This window comes from Pelecanus crispus, chromosome 1 (assembly GCF_030463565.1).
Source record: "Pelecanus crispus isolate bPelCri1 chromosome 1, bPelCri1.pri, whole genome shotgun sequence".
Lineage (NCBI taxonomy): Eukaryota > Metazoa > Chordata > Aves > Pelecaniformes > Pelecanidae > Pelecanus > Pelecanus crispus.
The window spans coordinates 79171610-79198163 of record NC_134643.1 but is presented as its reverse complement, the minus strand read 5'-3'; the positions used below and the strand labels follow the sequence as shown (position 1 = coordinate 79198163).

Below are 26554 nucleotides of genomic sequence, written 5' to 3'. Positions count from 1 at the left end.
TAACACCAGGAATAAAAATTGCTCATTTAGCAGTCATAAAGTTTTAATCCCTCTTTTTATCCCTAGTGCAAGCAAAAATGCAGTCCTCATCACTAATTAATTTCAAGGTTCAGAGACTTTAAAGGAAAAACTCAGTTTTTACACTTTCCAGTTCTGACTCCCAAGTTCACATAAATCAAGAAGAGAGCTTGCTACCGGTTCCCCTAAAAAACCCCTTTCAGTTACCTGTCACTGAAATCTGACCACAGGAGTCCAAACTAGCCCTAAGTGTAACAGTTATGAGAATTAGACCATGAAAAACTTCCTGCTTGGATTGTTACTGAGAATACCAGCCAAATTTATAATATAGCACTGAAAAGCTCTTGGATCATTCACTAAAGCTAGACTTGCACACCTCAGTGAATCTATTCCAGACAAGAAACACAGATAGGGATATACCCAGAGACAATGAAGCCTTTGTAAAATTGTCAAGGGGTGCATTTACAGCTCCACTTTGTGGTACTACTGCTACTGTCTTCAAATGGAGTTGCACTTGAAATGCACCTGCTATTATGTCTTTATATACAGTTTAAAGCCACACAGCACGTCCATACCTTCAGGACGAGCTTTTGGTTTCTTCAGTCCTCCATCTTGCATCAGCTCAAAAGCAAAGGAAACATTATGGACCTGAAAGAGGTAAAGTGTTTAGAATCTCAAATTTATACAGGCATTGAAAACCTTTAGTCAAATTTCAAAAAATGCTTTAATCTCTCTATACTTGACACAGAGAATGATAACTCTATTTAAATCAATATTAAACATTTACATGTTTAAGCATGGCAGAAAGTACATATGAAAGACTAAGAAATGAAAGCTTGTATCAATATAGGGCAAATATTCACTTTTTGATACAAAGGAAGTAATTTAAGATTTCCAAATTTCAAGTGTAAAAAAGTGACTCTACCACACGAACCAGGAAACCCCATTAAGCCCTGATCTCAGTCTCTGTGGCAGAGGTGAGAGGTCCCAGTAAAAACTACAACAGAGCTGCATTTTGTTGAGTTCTTCCTGCCTGTACCCAACATCAACGTTTCTGACTACAAGGCAAGAGATCACTCACCATCCAGGCAACAAGGAATGTAACAGACATGACATAACTGAACAAAGATGAGAAAATACATATGGGTGTGTAAGAAAGAAGAAATAAGGACACTAAATGGAATTATTTTAAAACAACATTAGTCTTTTCTGCATTATTATCAGCTGCATATCAAGCAACATCAACATCACATCATCAAGGAGCCAGGCTGCTTGTTGTATGACCTTGTGCTAATCCCTTAGTCTCTTGGTGCTTTGGCTTCCTCTACTTGAAAACAGAGATAAAAGTCAAATTAAGTTTCTCTAATAAAGCAAATGCTTCAAAAAATGCTTTGTGGTGGCAGTTCCTAGACAGACTGTGCAGTGAACTTGCAAAACAAACTAGGCACAACTGTACAGAAAGAGCTTTCTGAGCAAGCCACCAAGGATCATACATGAACATAAAGTCAGAGGAAAGAAAAAGGACAAAAAGGAAAAAGGCAAGAAAGCAGGTGTCTTCTTTTAATCTCTCCTTTGAGGAGCAAACATTATGGTTTAAAGAGATCTGCATCACAGCTTCCTTGTCCACGCTTACTGAAATTTAAGCAAGGTAATTTGGATTATTAATTCTGTGCATTTTTGTTACTGCTAATGACAGTTCTGGAGATACATAGCAAGGGGGAGAGATTTAGTTAAAGCTACTTATCCTGAAAATCACAGATTTACGCATACAAAGCTCCCCTACAACAAGGAAGAAAGGCCCCTTTCACTTGCACGTATTGCTCAGGACTTTATTAATCTCTTTTTACCTGCTACAGTTCCTCCTCATTCATTGTGACAAAACCAATCACTTTCAAGATGAAAATATTTTTTGCTTTCCCAAAACCACAGTCTACCTCTCCTTCTTTGATTTACAAATCCCCTTTCTTCAAGGCACAGTCTCCACACAAAACCACAACATTACTTCAGGAATACTGGATAATCTTTATTAATTTAAACCATTAACAAAATCATAACTGAACAGGCGCTGTCACAGCTGGTGCATCTTTGCTACAGCTCCTGAAGAGAAGAATATACCAGGTTCTGATTTACTGGGCGCAAAGAGAAAGACTAGAAAATATCACATGGTAACAAAGCAAAAAGAATATAACCTGGAGTTTCTACCCACCTTTTGATCAAAACTTTCAGGTGTTAAGTAAAAGTTGTGAAGTGGAACAAAATAGTCTTCAAGGAGACCCATGAGCAAAACCAGGTAAACACCATCTGCAAACTAAATAGAAATACTGATGACATTCCTAGGTGAAAGCATCTGTTTTCAAATAAGCATTCATAAACAAGCAGAACAAAGAATGCTTGGCCCAAATTATGTACTTTAATTTCCACCACTGTTGTTTGCTAGCACAGAAGTGTAAGATAGTTCAGGAGTCACAGACTGCTCCTTTCAGGCATAGCAAGGAATTGACAGCAAGTGTAACAAGCATTTAGGGCTTTGTTTCATCTGCTCCCTGGATTCACCTATACCCTTGCAATCACCAGTGCAGCAGAGCAAGCTAATTCAGTCTTTTCTTAAGAGCCTGTTGATATAGCTGCTTTCTTGTCAGCTCTCTAAAGAAAAGAAAAAAAACACAGGATACAAGGCTTTCTCCTTACATCTGGTAGCATTATTTCCCCTACTCTCATTTCCTGAGCAAAACAAGGAAGCCCATCAGCTATTGCTACAGCATTAACCCATGCAATATCATGTGCCAACGACTATTTAAATTACTTACATACAGTAAATAGCTCTAAGCAGAAAAAATTAAAAGCAATTCACCTGGGAGTTATCTACAATTTGTACTCCTTAGTTGTGCAGAGTATTTGGTCTGAACAGGCAGGGACTGAAACAAGATCTTCTTCATCTCCAGCCAGTTACCTATTTGCTAGGCTACTGAATACTTTGGGGTGAAGGTAGAGTATGTTATGTCTGTTCTTGCTTTTCCTCACATTCATTTTATTTGCTTGAGGAATCTTGACAACTTCACTATGGTATTTAACAAAGCTTTTTCAATTTAAAAAAAAAAGAAGATTTCCTGGGAGACATATTTGCACATTACATACTCCCAGTCCGACTACTACCTGGTCATTTGAACCACAATCCCTCTTAAGTTGCGTGTGTTGGACATTCAAATTGCTGCCCTTAATCAGAACTTGAAATTAAGTCTCCCCTGTCACAGGTAGGAAGTTTAACTTCACAAAAGAATTTTTTTTCCAAGTCAAAATAGATTGTTTACAGTTTCAGTAAATACTAAATAATATATTAAACACTTTCAGCAATACTATTCAGTATTTCTACCAGATAGGACAACTGCTTACTGGCTAGGGTCAGTAATCGTATGTATTTCTAACAGACTTCTCACTTGTGATCCTGATATGGCGTATGTGACACCCTCTAACTTTTTCAAAAATAAAATGTTGGGTACTTCCAAGGCATTAAGCAACAATTTCTAGTGACAGATCAGATCCAGCCACCCACTTACTTCAGCAAAGCTATAAAATAGCAGTGAATGACTGGTGTTAAACTAAGCCAGGCTCAAACCAATTACCTATACTCCTGGTATAATTCATTACATGCCGTGCTTATTTTTTTGCTGGGACAATAAGATAACCATCTCTCCACAGTTCAGTGAACTCTGGAAAGAATATCGGCTTCTGCTTAGTCAAGTCCATGCCTGAAAATTGCTTAATTTTATCTGTAAAGTGAGAACTACCCCACTGACACCAAAATTCACACTTAAGGTTTCCAAGCATAGTACCCAGTTCTGCGCTTAGAGACAGAGAACTCCTGAGAGCAGAGGGTGGTGGCTGAGTCACCTCCGCTAGCTTTAAACAAACTAACCTGGATACCACTGGCAGTCAAGCCACTGCCGTACAGGAGGTCTGAGTTGTTAATCCACACTGCTGAGAAGCAAGCACAGTGCATGTGCTTACAAGATAGCAGGGTAAAGAGGAGGATATGAAGGCCTTTGCTGCAACCGCAAAATTGTTTCCAGTCCCACTTTGATGTGATCAAAGCTAGCACAGATATCTCTATGATGAACTGCACGCTGCAGTCCACACTCCTCCCCAGGCAGCCAGCTATTAAGAGCTTATACCAGTTCATTATGAACCCTCACAGCTAGAAAAGACACAACCCACCATCCACCCATAACTATAGCAACTGCTTTGCAGCACTCCACTTTGATCCAAGACAAGCTGCCCTGAAATCCAGCCATATTCTACAGTCATGAATATGACCCTACTAAATATCCAATATTTTCACCTCATAATACAAATCAACAGCAGTATGAAGTACGTATGAACATGCTTAAGGGAAGCAAGCATCAGTGAATGTCATTGCTACTTAAAAGACAGAGCCCTGATCCCATAAATTAACATGCCCAAAGATAAACAGTTCCATAACAAGGTTTTATGGAGCAAAGGCCTAGATTTGCGATTTACAGAGTCAGATTACATACAAAAAGACAAAGTCTCCTACCTGGGTTTCTAACTCTGTTACTTCCAAATTCAGTTTATTCAAGTGTTTGTTCACAAAGGTGATCAGAGACTATAAAAGAAAACACCAGAACCAGCGATGTTAGACACTACAGTCAGTGCCTATGTGAAAGGGTTAACATAATCGCTTAAGACATTTTAAGCTTAATAAATATGCATGTGCAGTATTTGCTTTTGCATAAATAAGTACATAGAACTGAAAACAACTCAGTCATACAGTCATTTTTGTTGCACCATATGCCAGAAGTCACCAGATGGTGCTATTACATACAGCTTACTAGATATTTTTCCTAGCACATAAAGCATACTTGAGTGTCATGGGAAAAAGCTGTGATGACATCGGTTCTTTCGTAGGTTCTTTGTGAAGATGAAGTAATGAGTAGGTGCATTTACTGTGCACACTAATCTCTTCAGGTTCTTCGAGAAGATCCAGTGCCTGCGGCCTCAGCAGCACTGAGCTAAGACTCCCAAGAGAAGACGCCAACAGAACACTGTTCTGCACACACCTCTGTTCCTGGAGTGATGTGTGCATATCAATTAGCAAATTACCATCAGGATGTAACCCAAGTCTGGTATTTCTATTCCCGCAGGATGCAGACGTGCAAGATCCTGCTACTATGAGCCAGATAACATGCTAATGTACTGAAGCACAGAGATCTTGCCAGCCTGCTTGCACCACCTCCAAAAAGGACACAGAGTTGGGTGTTGACACTTTTATTGCGTGGATAGTGTTAACTTAATTGTCTATTAACTTTAATAACACACTTCTAGAAGGCGTTTCAGACTGGAAAGATAAAATCTTCCAGAGACTTCAAAGCATTATTTTAAACGCATACATCCTCTGTTTCATACTAAGTGAAGGGACAAATTACAGCTTTGCATACTACTGTTCTAATAAATAGCTTAACAGCCATGTTGGAACTAGCTGGTGGAACAACATGGAGTCTCTTCCTTATGTGTTCTCTAAAACTAACAAGAGCTGGCAGAGATCAACAGCTACTTTACCCCTCTGCTCTGCCTAGCACAAAGAGCCAGGTCAAGAATATGTCTGGATAGGTCTGCCCTGGAGGAGAGACCAGAGGACCATATGAATTACTGTTAAGTAGAAGAGCCCTGGGACAAAAGCAACTCTTCCGTAAAAGCTTTATATTTAGCAAACTTACTTATGTGTGAAACACATTTCAGGGTACTGTGGAAAGTTTCTTCTGGTTGTGGAAGATCATCTTTAGTACAAGAATGAGCTGAAGACCGAACAGCAAGTGCTTCTTGGGGAGACTGAGGCTGAAGACACACGCACGACTCTGGCTGCCGCTGAGCCTAGCGAAGGGGTCGCTACCGCCAGCCACTCATCAGGCTACAGCCCAGCCCCTCCTCGCTGGAGGACAGCACGTGGGATATAAAAGCATGTACGATTGTCCAGCCAGAATGATCCATACCACTGCAAATATTTTGCAGAGTAGCTTTTTCTAACCTGCATCATTTTGATTGACTCTAGCAGCGCTACCTAGAAAAGCCTTGGCCAATCAACCAGAGTAATGAGACAAGCCTGACCGAAGCCAATGAATCCAGGTATCACCTGGGTTTGAAACAGTGATCCTTGGGGGGATAAACACCCTTTTCACTATTTCAGAATCCTCTTCTGCTGTTTTCCAGATCTTTCTTGGTATCTTTCCAAAAGCATAAGAAAAAAAGCAACGTAGAAAATAAAACTTGAATTTTATTTTTTACCTTTTTGACTACGCTGAGTTTGTCCGGTGCATGATCAAAAAGTGTGTCAAAGGCATCACGTTCTGGTTTTAGGGGGGGGAAAAAAAAAAATCAATACATCTCCAACATCCAAGTATGGGAAACAGGTTATGTGTCCCAAGCTTAAACGTCTCTCTCAAGAAAGCCACGTAACAGAGACTTGAGCTAAAAGTTACTACTGTATTTTGGTGTCTAACTAAATGCCAGAACAAACTCCCCTGGGAATTTTAGAGGTAACTGAAAATAAACATATTATTCACTGATTTCCCTTTTCTGCCATTCATAATCAGTACACAAAATATGTAGGTGCAAGAAAAATTAAAATAAACCACAAATTTTGACTATGCCCCAACCCTAACAAACAATAAGCCACTGAAACATCACCTGGTTTTGGTGCATTACAGCTACAGTAATAGCTATGGTTGCATCCACCACGCAGTGCCAAAATCAGGTATTCATTTGGTTAATTTTAAATTACTGGTAGTACTCCTGACTTCATTAAAGCTTAAAACTGAACACGAGTGAAATCTGATTCAGCAGTGTATGAAGAGCAAAGCTTACAAACAGTATGAAGATGTAAATTATGTTTAGACCTTCAAAGCACTGTATAACAATACCTAATCCAATCTAAAATCTACTGAATTGACTATTATTAGCACAACATTTCACATTTTGGCAGCTTTGTGCTGATTGAAATTTTCCAAACGCTGAGTTTTTTGGATGACAACTGTCATCATCAGGTAAAACAAGAAAAAATTAGAAGTCTAACCAATTGCAGTTGCATTTAACAAAAAAAAAAAAAAAAAAAGCATAACAAATGCTGCAAAAGTGTGTGGGGTTTAAGCTGTTAAAATCTGAAGGTATGTTATTTAGCGCCAATAGCCCCCTGACATTACTTATTTTCTGAGTACCCTGTTGATTATTAATGTAGATACTCTGCAAGAGGGGAAATGATAGTGTTCACATATTGTAACTGGGGAATAGAGAAACTAAAGGACTTGTTCTTCATCACACACAGTCCTTACAGGAGCCCACATCTCTTCAGTGAGAACTGGTGACTTAATGTCACTAACAAAACTAAATGTAAAAAGAGAAGTCTCTCAGTAGCAACACAAAAAAAAATGGTTTTTGTTTAGAAGACCAGATCTACGGTTGGTAAGGTCTAAACTCTAAAATCTAGTGGACATGGAGGAGATAAGATACTCCATGCAAAGTTATTAGAGAGGGCTGACTGGTTGCTGAAAGTGGACAGACAAACAGAGCTTTCTCAGACCTCGTACCATATACTTTTGCCTCAGTAATTTTCATGTATACATTTATTTATAAATTAAATGGCCACGTTATGAAGAAGGTGTAACTCTTACTGCTGGCGGTTGCAAAGATTTTTACTTGAAAGCCACTAATAACAGTACTAGGAAATACTGCCCTGAGCAGCATTTTCACTATTCATTACTTACAAATGAAAACAAATCAAGAGACCAGTCTAAAGAGCACAAGCAGTATACTGGATGATCTGGTTCTACCCATTGTGCTCCACATCTGTGTGGAGCAACAAAACCTGCCCCCGCAATACATTCCAACCCCGCAGAATTACTCAATCCATTGTCTTGATCTGCTGAAGGAAAACAGACAAGATTTCTGTGCCTGACATAAATAAAAAAAAAATTCAGAGTCAACTTTGTTACTTACCAAATCTTCCCATCATCATCCTGCAAGTCAGAGCATTCAAAAACACTGAGTTAGTTCATGAATAGGCACTTTGAAAAGACAAGACCATGGGCTTAACGGGCCTTTTCCTGCAAGATGCCGAGGGCTAACCACTCCTACCAAGTCAGGAGGCTGAGCATGTCACAGACCAGACCCAACGTGCTGCAGGAATGTCCCCAGAAGACCACCAGTGATGTCAGGGAGATACATTTGAAATGAATGGAAATGCATAATTATGTTTTACACATAATTATGATTTCTTATGCATAACTATTTTTATGATGAAGAGTGAATGAACAAATGTACTTCTGTATACAGTTCCCACAAATATAGTCACCAAACGCTGCACCACACAGCTCAGAAGGAGCAAGGCTATCTATCTCACTTTAATCTGTTTTCTCTTTAGAAAGAAAACATAACATCGTATCTGGATATTATGTAAATAAAACTGCCACATATGAATTATATGCACAGCCAGTGACATCACCAGACATATGCAGATGTTTATCAGCTGAGAATCAGGCCCTGATTTGCACAGAGGAATTTGAAAGTATTCCATGAATGTTGGATTCTGCTGATCACTGCATTTTCCATAGCTACACTTATAACTGGATATGCAACACATTAAACAATAAACCTCTTAATATTGTGTAATATTAAATAACTTAATAAAATACATGTATAAACACACATGCAAATCTGTAAACATCTTTCTTGCTAAAAAATGTCTAAACCCCACTCTGCAGATTACATCTTACAAACCACATCTGAAGGAGAGGACAAGCTAACTACACTGTTCAAGAGCATAGGAGTGAGGGGAGGAATTTTGGCCCACAAACCTGAGGCAGAGCTCTGATCCTACAAAAAAACACTACGAGATCTTTAATGTCCACACAGAGATGTTATGATCTCATTTTTGAGTATTTCCATCTGAAAGATCTTCCCCACTGAGCTAGCCACATGGTACTTCATTTATCTTCAAAGTCATGGAAAGCTGAGCCAACTCTACAGGGAGCCAATACACTGATAAACTGAAGGAGGGCTCATGTAAGCCCCTCTTAGAAGAGTTGCCTTCAGGCCACGTGAAGGAAAAATTCAGCTTTTATTTGCAGCCAGAGTGCATGTCTAGCCTTCTCCTTATAAAAAGGACTGTAAAAACATGAAGCAAAGTAATCCATTGCAAAAACTGGGGAGGGAAGAGGTTTGTTTAATTTATTTTTGCTGAGCTCTAGTCCTGAGGTACTATTGAAAACAGAGATCATCTCTCCTTCCAATTTTCACAGGGTATCACTTCAGTTTTGAGAGGTATTTCAAAGAATTGCTTTCGTCAAACTAATTCTTCCCCAAAATATCTACACTGGCCCTTCACTCGAGAGAGGTGACAGCACTGGGCAGAAATTAGTTATATATGGCTACCTCCAGAAGGCAGGGGAAAAAAAAGGCCCACAAAGGTCACTTACAATGAACTATTCGGTTAAAAGCTTCGGTAACACAAGAATGTCAAGAAGACAGTTTTCTCCTTTGTAACATATTTCCAGAGACCAAGTTATTTCTATATACTTAGAAAAGCACCACATTAAAGGATTTTGTTAATTTAGCAGGGGTGGGGGAAGATTAAGCCTCTCTTTTGTCTTTGTAAATGGTCTCACATCATGCGCCACAGACACACTCCGAAGCTAAGTGTTTTGTGCTTACTCTGTTGTAGTTGTCAGCTCCTCTGTAACATGAGTGGTCTGAAGGAGGCCTTCGCGTTTCTGGAAAGGAAGATGGGAGTTAGAAACTGAGATGGCATTAGTAAAGGATAAGCTCATTAGGGGCTCTGCAGCATTCAGTATCTTTCAGAATCCCAGAGGAGAAAACTGGATAAAGCATGCTCGCTACGTTTTGTAGAGGTAGAAGTAAAACAGCTGACTCAGGAGGTCTCACTCCCAGAACAGTGGCATTTATGAGGCTGACAGCCAAATGGATGTTTGGGAAATGTGTGTGTGTGTGTGTATATATATATATATATTTTTGCAGCCAACAAACTTGCTAACAATTCTCCTCCTGAGACCAGAGTCAACATCATGCCTGGAACACAAATTAGAGAGAGTTTGTCAGCCCGGTCTTAAATTCCCCAAGGGCACTCATTCATGTCACAGTGTCAACCAACAATTTGACACAATTTGGCAGCCTGGCTCTCCAGAGAGGTCTGGGGCTGAAATAACACGGACGGCTGCCCCCAGGCCAGGGCTCCAGTGTGCTGGAAAGCTCTCTGGGCATGAGGGTGGCTCTCCTAGCGCAGGCATGTTACTGAGGCCACCAGCCATGCGCCTGTCAGGAACACATCCACCAAGAAAACGTAGGGAGCATAAAAAGCCCAACTAGTGATTTCACAACAAAAAGTATTTCCCTGTTACCAGCTTTTGTCTCCTTGGGATAATTTTCTGCATGAATGAGGAGTCTCCTACCCAACAGAGAGTTAGCATGCGGTGAGACTCAGTTTCAAAGCAGCTTTATAACAGTTTCCTCGGCTCTGTTAAGACACAGCCCCCTGACACACGTAGTGTCAAATGTTTCTGAGCCTCTCCAGAGTTTTGGAGACATGGCATGTGCCTCTCAGAGGCTAGAGGTGCTTTTACCCAAGTCAAAAACTTTCTTAACATCTCTACGGGTCCCTCCCAAAACTATGGGATATAGCCTTATGCCTGAATGAGGGGATTTCTTTCCTCCCTTCTCCACGCTTAAGAAGCTGACACAAAGAGCTCAAATCTCAGCAGCCATCTAGGAACCTAGTCTTTCAGAATGACTTAAGGCAGGGTTAATAAAGCTGCTAGCTCAGGTAGGCAGGGAAACCACCCCCCCAGGCACAAGCTCCATACGCATATGCCATCTCAATCATTTTAATCAGCTGAACCCCCAAGAAGAACTTATTAGGGAGAACAGCTTTGAAGAGAAACACGTCCTTCCCCAGAAGCAATCTAAAAAATAAAAATTGAAATCTAAAAACCAGTAAGAAGAACTCCTGCCCTTCCACTCCCTGCTCAACAAATGAAGACAGCATTGCTTTCTCAAGCCACCATGCGGGGAGCCTGGCTGAGAGCACAGTGGGAGCCGTGGTCTCCCATCGCTGTGCTGTTACAGCTCCGTCCCTGAGCTGGACCCTGTGCTGGATGCCACCAGCTGGTCACGTCTTCACAGCCCTTCACTTCCCTATCATGCATGCATCTCACCCTACTCCCCCAAGGGAGCCACGGGAATGGCACCAGGAGGTTTGGTGAAACAAGCCAGGATGATAGCATGGATGGAAAAATGAGGAAGCATCTGACAGGGCAATGTTTTCTTGCATACAAAACAATGTTGTCTTTATTCCATCCCACCACATCTCTACTTTATTATCACAGGTTTCTGGGCCTTCCAGGCAGCATGTACCCCAGGGAGAAGACGCTATAAACTGTGAACAAAATCTCAGTAAGCAGTGACTAGTAAATAATGCCTCCAAATGCCTGATAAGAAAGAGGAATGGATGCCAAACACTGACTCCCCAATAAGTGGAAACGACAGCATTTCTGCATAGCCCCCTCCAAGGCAGCTGAGCATGCTGCTCGCACAGCAAGCCTGGGTCTCTTGACCTTGCAAGCCCAAAGCAAATGTCATTCTTTGATAAAACTTTCATTCCTTGCACCACTGCCACCAGACAAATTTATTCTTCATCCTGCCTTGCCTCTGGCCTTTCAGTCTGCAACTCAGACTACAAGGGAATTACTGTAAAAACACCTCGGATCTCCCAGCAGCACCAAGGTGGGACATGCTGCAATTTTAAAAATGAGGATGAGGAAAGCTAAGTGCAAAAGATGGCAATTCCTGAGCCTTGTAAAAATAACCAACACAGTGAGCCTTAAGAACAATTTTTACACTTATTTCTGAGAACGTTTTTGTTTTCCTGAATTAGGGTATTTATTCATCATGCAAGTTTACATTTCAAATATCAGGCAGTAGAGTCAGCTGTAAGAAAAATTTCAGGACTTTCAGTTCTCACTGGAAGCACACACTGAAACCATGAAGTTTCTCTCCTCCCTGCCCTCACTGAGGAGGGCTGGAATGACAGGCACATGCTGAGTGACACCAAGATTAAACATGTCTCATCTTAGACTCTTAACTCAGCACTTGGAGTAGCTATCAACAGGATCTTAACTAGAAGACCCACTTAAACCCTTGCTCTGCTAGGACGTGTATAAGTGGGACATATATTGCCATGGTTACATGGTTATTTCACTCAAAAACCACCAAGAAAGCCAATTCTGGAGGTTGATTTCAAAAAGGTTTGAAAGTAACTAAGTTTCAGGAACTCTACTCTTGCGAGAAGCTACCTCATGGTGCCCATTATAAAATAATATAAACAAAAGTGATTTTCTGCTGAGTTAGTCTTGTTGTTTTTCTAGGCAGTACTGGCAGACAGATAGATAGGTAAAGGTTCTTCCTGCCAAGGCAGGTAAAGCAGAAAGTCATTTCCAAATCACTTGTGGGTTTCTGAGCAAACTATACAGTGCAGGACCAAAAAAGGCTGTGTATTGTTTGACAGATACAGATCCAGCTACAGACCTTTTTCAGGTCTAAATTAACTATTTTTAATTAAAAAAAATACAGCACCTTAGGAAAGTCTCAGTCTGTCACCTGAAGATGCTAAAGCAAGGGAAGAATTTAAGTGAAGGGCAGAATCACTACCAGTCTGTGGAGATCTTGATAAATACTTTCTATGTAGCAGAGTGCTGTCATAACATTATCTCATTTTATGGAGCAGAACACTAAAAATTAGAGAAGAAAAAGCCAACACCACTTACACAAGCTAATAAGGTATTCTGCATTGCTCTGGGATGGGCTATGGAAATACACACAACTTGGCTAAGCAGTAACTTACTAAACCAGTATGACTCTCTTATTTTCATAGTGTAAGCACAGCCCTTTTGGGCAAGAAGCACCTCATACATGTCTGCAGTGTGAGGATGGCTCAACAAAGTTGATAATGATAATCCTAAGTGCCAAAGTCACCCATGAAAGTGAGACTTAGCTAGTTTTGAAAATTTCAGTGTGGGTGTGTTCTTGCACAATACTCCCACAGCATCTTGCAAGGTTTTCTTGCTACGGGGTCAATTCTGCAAACCTTACAAAGAAGTAACTTAACAAACTGTTGATTAATCCCCTTAAATGCATATTCAAGCAAAAAGAGGCAGGCATTTAAACTAAAACCTCTCAGAGCAGACACCTTATGTTAATTGTGATCTAGTTTGACAGAATCCTAAACATTATTGGAATCTGTAATAAGAGATCATTTAACAAACTGATAATTATAATAATAATAATCTTATTATTAATAGTTTTCTTACTTGGATTAGGAACAATATTAACCTCATTACCATTCTTCTGTTTGACATTAGTATAACAAAGGCTAAATAAAATCCATTTAAAGAGATCTGTGTTACTGAACCAGCAGGTGTTTTTAGACTAGATTATGGATGCTGAACTGCAAAAATTCAATTTACCAAACTATAAGGCAAAAATTATTGTTCCAGAAGAAACATGCTTCACTTTATACTATGCCTTGCTTTCCATTTAAATAAACAAAGCTGAAGAGTTGCAAGCTTTTCCTAGCAGTGGGATAGAGGGGCTGAAAAAAGCCTCCTCTTGCATGGGGCCAGCTCACAGCCAGCTCACCATAACCATCTCCAGGACTCCAGGCTCTAGGTCCAAGAGCAAGACCTTACAGCCTCTTGGCCTTAGATTAAACTCTCTTTGTACCACTGCTCTGACACCTTCAGGCACTCCCTTGGGGACACTGGAGTTGCTATTTCTCTTTCTTTCTTTCTTTCTTTCTTTCTTTCTTTCTTTCTTTCTTTCTTTCCCTAGTTTCTGTCAGCCTGTCTTCACCTCAGCCTTGTCTAGTCTCAATATGCAAGGAATCTGGTGAACCAGATGCTCTCAGTAGGTGTCTTCTCTATATCTGTCCAACAGGAAAAGATGTGAAAACACCTTCTCCACAGCCTTCCCTCTGCTACAGAGGTGGAGGGTCCTGAAGCTTGAACTAAGGACAAGGAAAGGGAGGCTTTACCTAAGGTTTTTTTGTGACTTATCAGTTACAGAAGATACTTCACTGTACTGGGCAGAAGGAGACTTCTAGCATCAGGGTTGTCAGAGGACTGTTGACCACCTTCTATTTACATTTTCCTCCTTACCTTTCCAAGACAGTCAAAAGAGATTTAAAAAGAAATTAGTCTCCTATTTACATCCATGTTACTTTATACCTAACTCACTGTTTTTAAAATGAAAGAAATACAGCAGCCTGAAAGCAGTTCAAAATCACCTCTTAAAGATAATATATACATTTATTGTGAGCCAGGGAGTGTTCATCAACTACTCATTTACATCACACCCTGTACCTCTAAAGCATTCAGGCACACAGCCTGGAAAATGCCATTATTTAAATGTAAAGGAAAATGAGGCTTGCCTAATCAGCCACCATGCAATTGCATCTTGTAAGGGGATCCACATTTGCAAAACAGAGTCCGAGATCACTTTATCTTCTTTATTCTTGAAAGGAAACCTACTACAGCCTGACAGCTCTAACAGTAAATGGCACGTACAGAAAGCACTTCCACAGCCTGCTGCCAGCAGCTGAGCCTGCCTTGCAACAACAGTACTGACCACCACAGCAAACAGTCACAGCATGATCAGAGTGCCAGCTGGAACAGCTCTGCCTAGTGTTTCAATAGCTATTGAGAAAAGCTGGGTTCGCATGCTACAGACTGTACTGCCACAGGAGCTTCAGTTGGGATAGAAGGCAAGATAAAAAGCAAGAGTACATATGCTCTGACAGTAGAGTCTGTAGAGCGAAAGGAAATGGTCAACACCAAGCAGAGAAAGGAATAACTAGAGCAATATCTAGGGCAGGAGGGAAAAAGTCAGGGTTCCTCAGGTCAGATCTCCTCTCCAAATCTAAGGAAAGCTAACAAAAAACACAAGGCTGTGAAAGAAATGATGAAAGTCTATTAGCATGCCAAGGAAAACAACACGTCTAAGCCTGCATAACGAGTCACTGAAAAAAACCAACATCAGTAACAGGCTTCCCAGACTACGAAGATTCTACGTGCTAAAACTCCTTTCTGTGCTGTTTGTGTTTCAATGGCTTCTCTACAAAAAATGCATGGCAAAAACCATTTACTGAAGTGCCAGAAATTACAGACACAACTCTCTCATACAAAATCCCATCACATGTTTTTAGCTTGATATTGCAGTAGCAAATGGTGGTCCCAAACCCATTAAAGATACGATGTTCTCAGGATCACATTTAAGCACACTAAAAATGCATTCCCAAGCACTGGGACTCACCAAGTGACTGGGACAAAAATTTTCTAAATGACAAGAGATCGGGGGACAATGGACATGAGCAACCCAGTACTGCAAAATCAGAGTGATAAACAATGATTGTTCTGCTCAGTTTCTCTTATGAGTTCATACTTACCCGTACAACTACCACTTGTACAGACACATGTTCAGGCAGTCGAATGGGAGCCCGGAAATGCATTGCCAAAGCTACCAGAAGGTGTAGAATGGAAATCAGATTCTTGCCATGGATTGCTGCAGGGAACAAGGAAAATGAAGCAAATAAAAGAATATTGAGGCCTTATTTTAAGCAAACAGCTCTGGGAAAAAGGCAGGGAAAAGACAGTAAAAAATGCCTTTGGTGAACACAGTCTTGTTTCTTTTTATCCTTCTTCTTCTTTTTCCTAAATTAACAAGGCCTAAAATACAATTTTACAGGTAGAAAAGCCTAGATTCAATCATCCCTTTAGGTCACATGCCGAACCTAGGAGTCCAAACACTTCAGCTCCCTCTCTAGTCAGTGAAGACAGGCAGACTCAATCACTTGCCTTCCACTGTACTGGAGAATACTGGAGAATTCTGCTTTTAGCAGACTTCCAAAGTCTTAACACAAGCTTTCCTAGCTGTAGGAGATGAACCCCACCCACTACCTAGGTGAAGGGACTTCTCAAATTCCATTCCCACTTTCGGATTGTAACAGGCCATGCTTGAACAGAGGGCACTTTCTGCTTAGCCCGTCAGAAGCTGCAAGCAGGATGCAGGATCCTTTTACTCTCACTGTGGTGGCCTGAAGGATTAGACCACCCTCTAGTACTTGAATGACTAACCCATTTCTCTTATCTGTAGGCATTCAAATTCAGGAAGCAAACAAAAAACTTTCTAATGAAAGCATAACCTGAAAGGAACAAATTACTTCAACTACCCCATAGCCATGTACATTGGTCCTTAAACAAAGACCACAGAAGAAGGCACCAATTACACACCCGGATGTGGTAACACCCTCTATGCAAATAAATAAATAATTTTTAAAAACACACTGCATCACAGAGAATATGATCAACCTATTGATTATCATGCCCTCCTTGCCTGTGAAGCTGAGACAGAAAGCATAACAGAGTCCTTACAGTCAACATTCCACTTGATTGTCCAGCCATGGGGTCGGAGTAAATCATGGACAGCTTCCAGGACTGTCTGCAACTTTTGTTTCTGACCAATTTCAGACTGCGTCACTTCTGCCACATTCAGTTTACGGTCAGCCAGTTTTTCTGTATTTGAAAAAAAGAAAAACAAAAAGAACAGGCAAAATCAGATTAAACAAGGGCCAGGGTGGGAATAATGAACACAGAGCACTGGGCAGAGCTGCACTCTGCTAGAAATTTTCCAGGAATCATGAGCCTCAGCAAGCAAAATAGGTGAAAGCAAACCTTTCATCAAAGTGTGTCAATTCCAATAAAACTTGTGATAGAAAACTGGTAAGGTCTGGCAGAACATGCTATCAATCAGGTCTCAAAATATATAACAACTTTCAGATAGGCACCAAGTTAGTAATAATATTTATTGTACCTCCCATTTTCTTTCACTGCTGAAAAGCATTTGGCACAACACAGCCTTCTCTACACAAGGAATCTGCACAGGTTTAATGGACTTTTCTAATAACAAGTTAATTTAGGACAAAAAAGGGGAAATATTGTGTGAACATTTACTTCAGCTTGATCAGCTTTATTACAGGTTAGCTGAAGGTATGAATTTAAGCTAAAGCAAACTTTGCCTCCTCAAACCATCACGAGTCACAGACTCAGATGACCCACAGATTTGTACTGGCTTAGTGGAACTAATTTAAAGAAAGAAGTAAGTTGGTACAATCTTGTCATGTTGTTATGACATTGTCACATCATGGTTGATTACTTCCAAAAATGAACTAATGCAGGAAATTTTGTAAAATGCCATTACTAAAATTTGAATTCTGTTTCTGTAATATAATTATTTGTTGCCGAAGTCTTAAACAAGTCATTCTTCTCTTCCTCTGCATTGTGGCCCTTCCTAAAGACACAGGAGCTGAATTTCTCTAAAAAAGAAGAAAAAGAAGAAAGAGAGCTGAGGAAGGCAGGGTAGAGTCCTCCAGCCAACAGGAAAAGGAACAGCAATAGGAACAGCTGATCTCTTTTCTTCCTCCACCCTGGGGAAAAAAATGGTCAAACTCACTCTGCTGCTGGGACTAGGAGGTCAGGACTGATTTAACATATTCCAATTATATATTATTATTCCAGTCTTTAAAACAAAAAACCATACTTCACCAAAAGTATTTTCACAAAATGGCATGGGCTTCAACTTCAAGATTCTTTCAGAAACACTTCAGAGTTGCCAAAACCTATTATTCCAATAATGGAAATATTTCTGCTCTCAAGTTCAAGAGGATGTTTCTTCTGGGCATTTTACCTAGCTGAAAAATTATATATCTGTTTTTTAAAAAGTGAGAGAAATACAGAAGTATTTTAATAACCCAAACAGAAGAGACTTGCAGGTTATCAACTCACAAATACTTTGACCATTTTGACTGTTTCTATCAAGCTACAGTAGGAAATTTTTATCGATATCTGAACAATTAATGGGAAAAATGTTCTTTAGCCAAGATGGCTCCAAGTCTTTTTTAAACTGGCTACCAAAACATGCAAATATTATTTTAAATTATTTTAGATATTTTTTAAAAAATTATACTACAAGATTAATTTTTTGGTCATGTGCTATCACTCCTCTCTATTCTCAGACCAGGTTAGCTGCCAGTCAGCAAGCATAAATTTACTTCCTCTCATCCTGACACCATGTGTACCAAGCCACTCCAGCCCCTCTTATTTACTTGTACCTTGATAAAATTAACTAAACAAGGAGCTCCACCTCAATCAGTCAGACAGCCATTCGCTAATCTCTTACTCCAAACTGCTTCAAAATAAGCCCACTGACAAGCTGTTGTCTTTCATCTTTTTTTTGTGTCTGCCTATCAAGCCAGATCTTCTTGAAACATCTCTCACACACAAGGAATGATAACTACTACTTGCAGTTTAATTACCCTACTTTGTTAGCCTTTCCCACAGGCACCAGAAAAGACGACTTGCACAACAGAGAGCTGACTTAATTCTGAAGCCTCGAGCATCAGGAGCACCACCACAAACATGATGTGCTTTGCCTCTTGCATCAACGAGACAGGATGAAGATGGATAGATTCAGTAACGTAAGTCTTACTGAAGAAACCAAGACACCACTGAAGAACAACACAAGACTGGGGCTGAGCTGTGATAGCTTCAGGTCAGGGGAGAAGCATTTGCTCTCCATCAGAGGCCCAACAGGAAGAATATGAGGAAAAAACAGTCCAGTTGAAGTTTCAGGCTGCAAGATGTACATGCCCACCTTTCCTCCTGCAAGATACACTAAGTCCAACTGAGCTACATATGAACGTATGTATGTGCAACTAAGCACTTTCTAAATGTCTGCAGGCCTGAGGATGGCCTGCACAGGGAGCACAGGGAGCATAAGAAAGCAGCGATACCTATGACAAATGGCTACAGTGGAATGCACTACCACCTGCTGAAACAGCAGTGTCTGTATGTTAAGAAGTACAACTGTATTCACACAAATACTCCCCAGCTAAAATTAACTCTACACCCCTGCTCCCCACCGTGCCTGGAGGGTCCCAGCTGCAGTCTAACCAAGCAGTGTTAAAAGTACTCTTGTTTATTCCTCGAGTTATTTTTGAGTTTTAATTGCACACAAAGTTAACTGTTGTTAACCAATTTTAAAAGCTTATGAATGTTCACCAAACACTGCAGACCTGTTATTTAAGGGGCATACGCAGAAAATTCAGTAAGCGGCATCCATTAGCACCAGTGGAATTAGCACCACTAGGTCCTCTTGCCCCACTCTGACACATACATCCCACAATCCAGCCCACGCTTCAAAACACGTCATAAGGAAACTGAGAGCAGTCTGACTATCTGTCTCCAAGAAACAGCGTGGATTTACAATGGCACTTGAAGCTTCAAGTCTCTTTGTCTGCTAAAAGCACCCCCATAAATCACTGCATTATCATAAGGTTTTCCCCACTGCGCTTCTTGCGTGAACACACACATTTGCAAAGATGTAAGGGGGTTGCAAAATCACAATTGCTTAACTGACCGTATCCTTTCATGAATCATTCGCACATAACTGCACATTATGAGAATGGGCCTGCTGCCATGCATTCTCTTTTTCTCTTTTTTTTCCCCCTAAAAGTAATTCTGTCAGGACCTCAAAAAAGCTCTCAGCCCAAAAGCTTTCAAAAGCAAACCATACAGACAAAATTTTGGACCACACGGCTTCTGCTTGGTCTCCCACTGTAAACATGAATCTCTTCACCTTTTTTCTGCCACATATTTCAGCTGTCTGGACTATACTTAGTCCACGAAACAGATACCTAGGCATCAACTGGATTTCTTCCCCTTCCAGCAGACAGCCTGAGAAGAACAGATGGAGGAGCTGACACTGTAGCTATCAGTGAAACAAACTGTATCCCTGGTGAGATGGTGAATTATTGCACAGACCTGTTGCTGTCTGCAGCTTTGGAAGAGATTAACTTTGGGCCCCTTCCAGTCTTTGGGGCTGCCTTCTCTTGTGTGAACTCACCTAGCAGCTTTTGCAGCACCTGTCCATCATAAAGGTCCTCTTCAAGCTGTTTGACAATGATTCTCTCCTCCACCAGCACATCATTAATCCAGTCAATTAGAACCTGGAAGTACAGAAAAAGGAGGCAAATGTCTAAAAACCACTGAAACATGTTCCTTCCATTCAAGGCAGTTATCCAGAATATAAAACAGAGCAAGAGTAACCATATTTATGTATTTCCAAGTTACACAGAAATAACAGATAAAGAGATGCTTTTGCTCTATTGTTTTTAATTCAGGTCTTGCAGCATGGCAATTTTAGCACCCTCTATTTTTCCTCATTAAAATTTCTCCTTATTGCACCGATTCCAAAGTAAGTAGCAACTAGCAGTTCTGCAACAATAACTTTTGCTAGTGTCTACGTTCTCCAGGTCCCAAAACTCATGTCTTACCTGTTTTATGTGAACAGCAGACCTGCCAACAGATGACAATAGTCCCATGCACCACCGTGATCTCTACCTTGAATAGATGTGAGTGGTGTGCCACAAAGAAGAGATTCAGAGGGGAAAGAGTGAACACTCCTACTAACAGGAGCTAAACAGACCCACTAGCTAGATCCCTGCCATTAGCAACAGGACAAGGCATTTCATCTTAAGCTATTGCAGAATACAGAAGTCTGGAATCAAAATTATGGTCAAATGGGCTTGATAACCATTCTACAACATCTATAGTAGTCCCCATAAGCTGACTACCGTGACTAGAAAAATCATTCCATCACCTGCAAAACAGGAATGAACGTAAAGAACCTTTAAAATAAAAGGAAGTGACTGTAGGTTTTCCAGGTGCCAAAGATAATAATTTCCAAACAGTTACAGGAAAAACAGCCTTAACTGTTTGAAGTTGGCAGTAGTGCTTTCCTCCAATATTATTTGGAAAATGAAATTACTTTCACAAAAATAATATAGTTCTGTGGGAAGAGACACAATGTTAAATCCTGCTAAATCCTTGATTCTGTAAGAGGAGAAGAGTATTGCCAATCATAGACATGCAAAATCCATTAACTAGAGCCACCTAAAGCAATGAGCCTCATTTAAAAATTCTGCAGTTTTTAATTTGCTTCATATAAAATTGTGGATTCTTTAAATTCACTTTCTGATTAGATCCCATACTTCTGCCTCTTCTCAGCAGTCATGATGGATAAGAAAGTTTTGGGGGTTTTATATACAAGAGATTGTGAAACAAAAGCTAATAAACAAAATATAGCCAGGCTTGCACTGGAAAACACCCACCTTTGCAATCCTGTGAAACACGAGCATTTGAATATGTTGGTCACAAGCACAGTTAAGTAATTCAGCCCAGCTGCTGAGGTTCATTGAATCTACCAATCTCAAGGAAGTTTTGCTAGGCTGTGTCCACAAAGAAGTTTACAATCCAAACATGAAATACTAATGCTTCATGCTTTATCTTTAGTATTTCCAAAGCATGCTGAAAATGTGCAGGGCTGAAACTCAGCTCTAAGAATAGTGTAAAAGTGGCTAATTTTAGCTGCGTGATATTGAAGCCAGTCAATTCATGGAAAGCAAGGATCAGCACTGATGCTCACATATGTAAATCACTTTTGCGCTCTAAGCTGCCCAGAGGGGTGAAAAACCTCAATAATAAAAATGGCTCCACTAAAGAGCTTTCTTTCAAAATAAAGCTTTTCTGATAAGTTATTCACTAGTCAATATCAGCAACTTGTATCAAAAGTGGTCTTCTCTAGAGCAGGTAAAGGAAAAGTGGAGGTGACGTTTGAAGACTGATGCGGATATACAAGGATATGCTCTGCACCAGTATTATTGTCCCACTGCTCCCCTGTGACCTTGCAGGAACTTTATCTATCACTTGGGCCATTCCCTCTATCAGATGGCCTCCGCTGTGCAGTTACAGCTACCACCACTGTTCCAACACATACCGCCAAGTTGTTCCACACTCTCACATCCACTGTGGATGTGAGATGTCACATCCAAATGTGGATTAATGCCATTTGTTGGACAGCAGGATCACACAGTTTCTCCCACTCCTTTCCCTGCCTCATGCTCCCCTCCTGCAACACCTTCATGGCTTGCGCTGCCAATGAATTGACCACCACACTTCTGCTTGAGCAGCCCAGCCTGCTGGCACACCGGCTACCCCTGGCACTTGGGGTCCTGGATTGAAAGGGGTATTGCAGCATACCGTGCCCTGGCAGGTACAGCCATCCTCTCACTTTGGCTGTGGTCACCGGAGCAATGCTGGGAGGCTTGTCTCCCGACACATGTTCCAACATGCCCCGGAAACCACCTTGCTTCTATGTCACACAGCCTGATATACGTATCACATATGGGCAGAGAAAAATGTTAAGACTTCCTGCGTTTCACTGCCTAGCAGTTCTCAAGATGCCTCTTCAGCAGCCTCTGGATCCAGTAAATTCTCCCTGCCCAGTTCTTCTCCTCTAGATTTAAAGGTAGGGTTTTCAAAAAATCGTAACATGTCAGCTATCATCTGGCATAGGGCATCAAACCCTTGGATTCCCTTTGAAAACCCCAACCAAAATTAGCTCATCAGAGATTGTAGCCAGCAAAAGTTAAATGCAAGAAGATGCAGCCTAAATAAAATAGTTAGCAGACCTCTGCTCCACAGGTGGGGAATCATGGCCATATTTGGAGAGAAAACTCCAATCAGCTATTCGTGTCTCTTTCAATCTTTTTCAGGAGATAGAAGCATATATATGGTAAAGGGCTGGAGAGAGACATTAGACAGGTTAGCAATGGATTACCACAGCTGGAAGACAATGAGAAGAGGGATACCATCTTTCACCTTGAAAACTGTTCACCAGTGATACAGAAAAGCAAGTCCCAAATAACAAGAAACTTTCTTGTTCCAGATCACCTAGAAACAGATTTCGAAGCCTGTCAATAAGGTGACTGCCCAATTCCAAGTTTACAAGTTTGACACACATAGACCTCAACAGAAAAACAAGTGAAGAAATCAAAGTCATAGAAGATTTAGGTCTTCCATAAGATTTGCACAGCAGACTTTCAAAAATTATCTGAAGTTCAGCAGAAATTATCATTTGATAATCAGATCCCATTACAGCCCTTATAGGAAGAGGCCAGATTTCCAAAGTCCTCAGAAGCTTTGTTAAAGGAAGACTCAGGATGCTAAACTATTTGAAACCATTAATAAACATTTTGTCTGTCCTGTGCTGAATGGTATTGAAGTCACAATCTAGAAAATGCCAAGGAATTAAAAATAAAAGTTTGGAAGTACCTTCTAATGTAGGAGTCAACATCCCATTTCCAAGAGTGTAGGTACACAGGAATCACAAAATGGCTTTGGGTACAGGGTGTTAAAAAAGGGAAATACTTACACTATGTGCTACTTAAATGTTTCAGAGAAATTTAGCACTGAAAAACTTTTGGCAAAAAAGTACATAAAAGAGATACAAATTAAACAAAGTCTAGCCATAGTTATGTTATTATTTTAATAGTTCAGCACCTGAATGAAAGAAAAACATCCCAAAGAACATCATAACTTCTTTAGTATTCATACTACAACTCCAGCTCTGCTAGAAAAAATGAATTTGCAATTTATATTTAAGGAAAAAAAAAAGATCCAAGTGGGTTTTTTTAACAGCCCTTGAAGACTGGCAAGTGCTGTAATTAAAAAACAAACAAACAAACCAACCCCAAAAATCTGCTGTCCCACCTCCTGATTTCCAAATTGTGCCTTAATTAGGAGCCTGGAAAAATCTTTCTGCACAGAAGTTTTTTTTTAACTTTTACATGGGAAATAAAGCACCATATTGCTTACTGAAATGACGAACATGCAGAAATACTTTCTGACTCTCTGCTCACAGAAAGTCAGCTCTCCAGTTCTTTGTAGTTGCTCCTTCATGCAAAGACAGAAGCAGAAAATATTCAGTAACTTGAACGTCTAAAAATTTAAACAGCTTGATACAGGCACAGAGTACTCGGTGGGGAATAGACAGAAAGTGCAGACAGAGAGCTTCTCCTGTGCATGAAAATAAGCTTAACTTCGATCTGTCTGGTCTCACACTGCTCTACCTGTTCCTTCATTTCTGTGCCTGCACTTCATACACTTACAGTTCAATATTGCCTTTTAAGCTCGGGCTACATCTGCTGCATTAAATAACGGGCGTAAGAGAAACACTGGAGGACTGAGGAAGTGCTTTATTGCAAACCCTGTTCTTCCAGTGTCAGCCCTAACACCATGCCTCTCCTTACACGCAACGGCTGCTGAAGCCACCACAAGATCCCACACGTAGCTAATCATCTTCAATGCACCCGAGACTCGACTTCTTGTTCAGTACTTGCAGACTCACAAAACAGCACACAGATACATGGAAGTGTTTGTTAGGTCACTTAACTTGTCATACCTTCATAAAAAGCTGCTTTTCTATAGTCTTCTATAGTATTTGAGATTAGCAGCGTGATATTAAAACTTTAATAAAACATCCACACGTCCTCAAAACCATACCTGCCCTTTCCTATGTATCCATACTCATATAAAACATCTCTGAACTGTGTCAAATGCTCAGACACATGCGTTTGTAGTTGTAAAATTTCCAGCAGTGCTCTAAATTCTCACACATCCATTTATCATATCGTTTTTAGGACAAATGCATACGTCTGGTTAAATGAGCCATAGTGCATTGCTAAACACTGGACCGAAAACCAAAATTCGCCATAAGGCAGACAGCTGAAACAAGAGAGTGCCAGAAATCTAGAAGGAAAAATGAGCCTGCCTGGCCAATTTTGGTTTTTAGTTCATGCACGATGGGTTTTTACACCAAACTTCACCAGCTCAGTGAAGTATTTTTGTTCTGCAGGCTGGCTGCTCCCATGGCGGTGAGGCACATTCAGAGTTAATCTGCAGAGTTCAAGGGGATAAGGATCCCACAGTCACCGCTATACAGTAATGAACAAAATGGAAAACAAGACAAAATACATGAACACATGTGACACAATGGGAAAACAGGAAGCCCAATCACCAAAAACAGCAAAGAAAGAAAATCCTGATTTCCATGACCCTTTTCGCCCCAACTTCTGGGAGAATTAGAAAGCAGAGATCAAAGGTATGACAGCTTAACTGGCTTCAGGGTTGAGCATGGAAATTAATATTAAAAAGTCATATTCGGGCCTGGAAACTATTGACTAACCACAAAGCACTGACAGCGTGTAAACAAAGAGAAGGTTTGTTTTCAAAAGCAGACCGTGGAGCATTTAGGAAGCACAATTTCATCTGGTCACACGTGAAACCTTACCAAAAGGACAGTGGCTTCATTTTGGTTTTCTTCTCACCACAATGAATTTAAAAAAGCCATAAAATTAGACATGGAAATAGGTGGTAATTTCTACAACAATGAATGATTTACTACAAATAAAAATGTTTACTCATTTCAGGCAGTATCTAGAGCAGCAGTGTTTGGATCTGTATTAAGTTTAGATGAGGCCTTAAAGGCCAAAAATTGTTGCAGTATCAGCTGATCTTACAGAAGTCTTTGCAGGGAGGGAAAGTATCTTGCAACTGTGGCTTGCTGTCTTTTGTCAAGGCAAGGCGCTTTCAGGCAGAACCCAATTCTTGCAAGCTGCTGTTCTAACATTTTTTGATTCAATCAGTAGAAGCTCTTCTTCATACTTTTCCTACCAAGATACATGAGAGAACCCTAGGAAATCTGCCACTTATGTGAAATGTTAAAATAGCTTTTAAAAGTCTCTGACTCAATTCCTACAGCCTATTAACTCTAATTATGTTTAGGATGACAACCAGCAATAAAGCTTTTGAAACTTTTACCCTTCAGCCATATCTGAACCAGAAGGGGGAAAAATGATTCCTTCCACTTTTACACCCGATACACAAGGAAACACACATGAACAAGGAAAGCACACATAGATCAGCCTCTTTTTTTTTTTTTTTTAAGTATTCAGAAGAGAGCTAGAAGAACCCCCAAACACTCTTTACATGACATTACATTTACTGACATGGACTACTAAGTGGACTTTATATATTAATGGAAACTGTGTTTTAAACAGATTCACAATAACATATAGACTAGAAACCTGAGTCTTAAGTATAGAAGAAGAAACAATGTATCACAGGACACCTCTGTATGCAAACAGCCCAAACTTATAATTCAAATGCTTACACTAAGTTAGTTGTGCACTTGTCACTTAGCAAATATTGAGTAATGAGTAAAAGAAACTTGCACATTTCAGACACCGGAACTAGAGTATTTTATGAATAAATAAAACGATAACTCATGTCTCTTTCCCTGACCTGAATTTTCAGCTTTAAGTCTGTTCAGCGATGTACCAAACTGTGTTTGATTACACACAGCGCAAATGAAGTGAGGAAAAAAAAGGCTGCTGGCCACAGAGGGAACTTAGTTGAACGCTTCATATTGACAAATTGTGGCCAACTCTTTTAGAATACCATCAATGATGATAACAAACAACACTTTGTGGCATAATCCTAGTTCCTGA

General features: G+C 40.3%; 1 protein-coding gene across 2 annotated transcripts in view; it reads right to left on the bottom strand.

The window, feature by feature from the left end:
• The window catches only part of PARVB (parvin beta), a 60694-nt gene that overhangs the window by 4429 nt on the left and 29711 nt on the right, over positions 1–26554 (bottom strand). For both annotated transcript variants that reach the window (XM_075705550.1, XM_075705557.1), the window contains exons 4-12: positions 20050–20152; positions 16521–16661; positions 15536–15651; positions 9736–9794; positions 8023–8042; positions 6316–6377; positions 4571–4639; positions 2225–2326; positions 594–666 (exon numbers count right to left, since the gene is read on the bottom strand). In XM_075705550.1, the coding sequence (XP_075561665.1) occupies positions 594–666; positions 2225–2326; positions 4571–4639; positions 6316–6377; positions 8023–8042; positions 9736–9794; positions 15536–15651; positions 16521–16661; positions 20050–20152 (745 nt within the window). The remainder of the gene's footprint in view (positions 1–593; positions 667–2224; positions 2327–4570; positions 4640–6315; positions 6378–8022; positions 8043–9735; positions 9795–15535; positions 15652–16520; positions 16662–20049; positions 20153–26554) is intronic.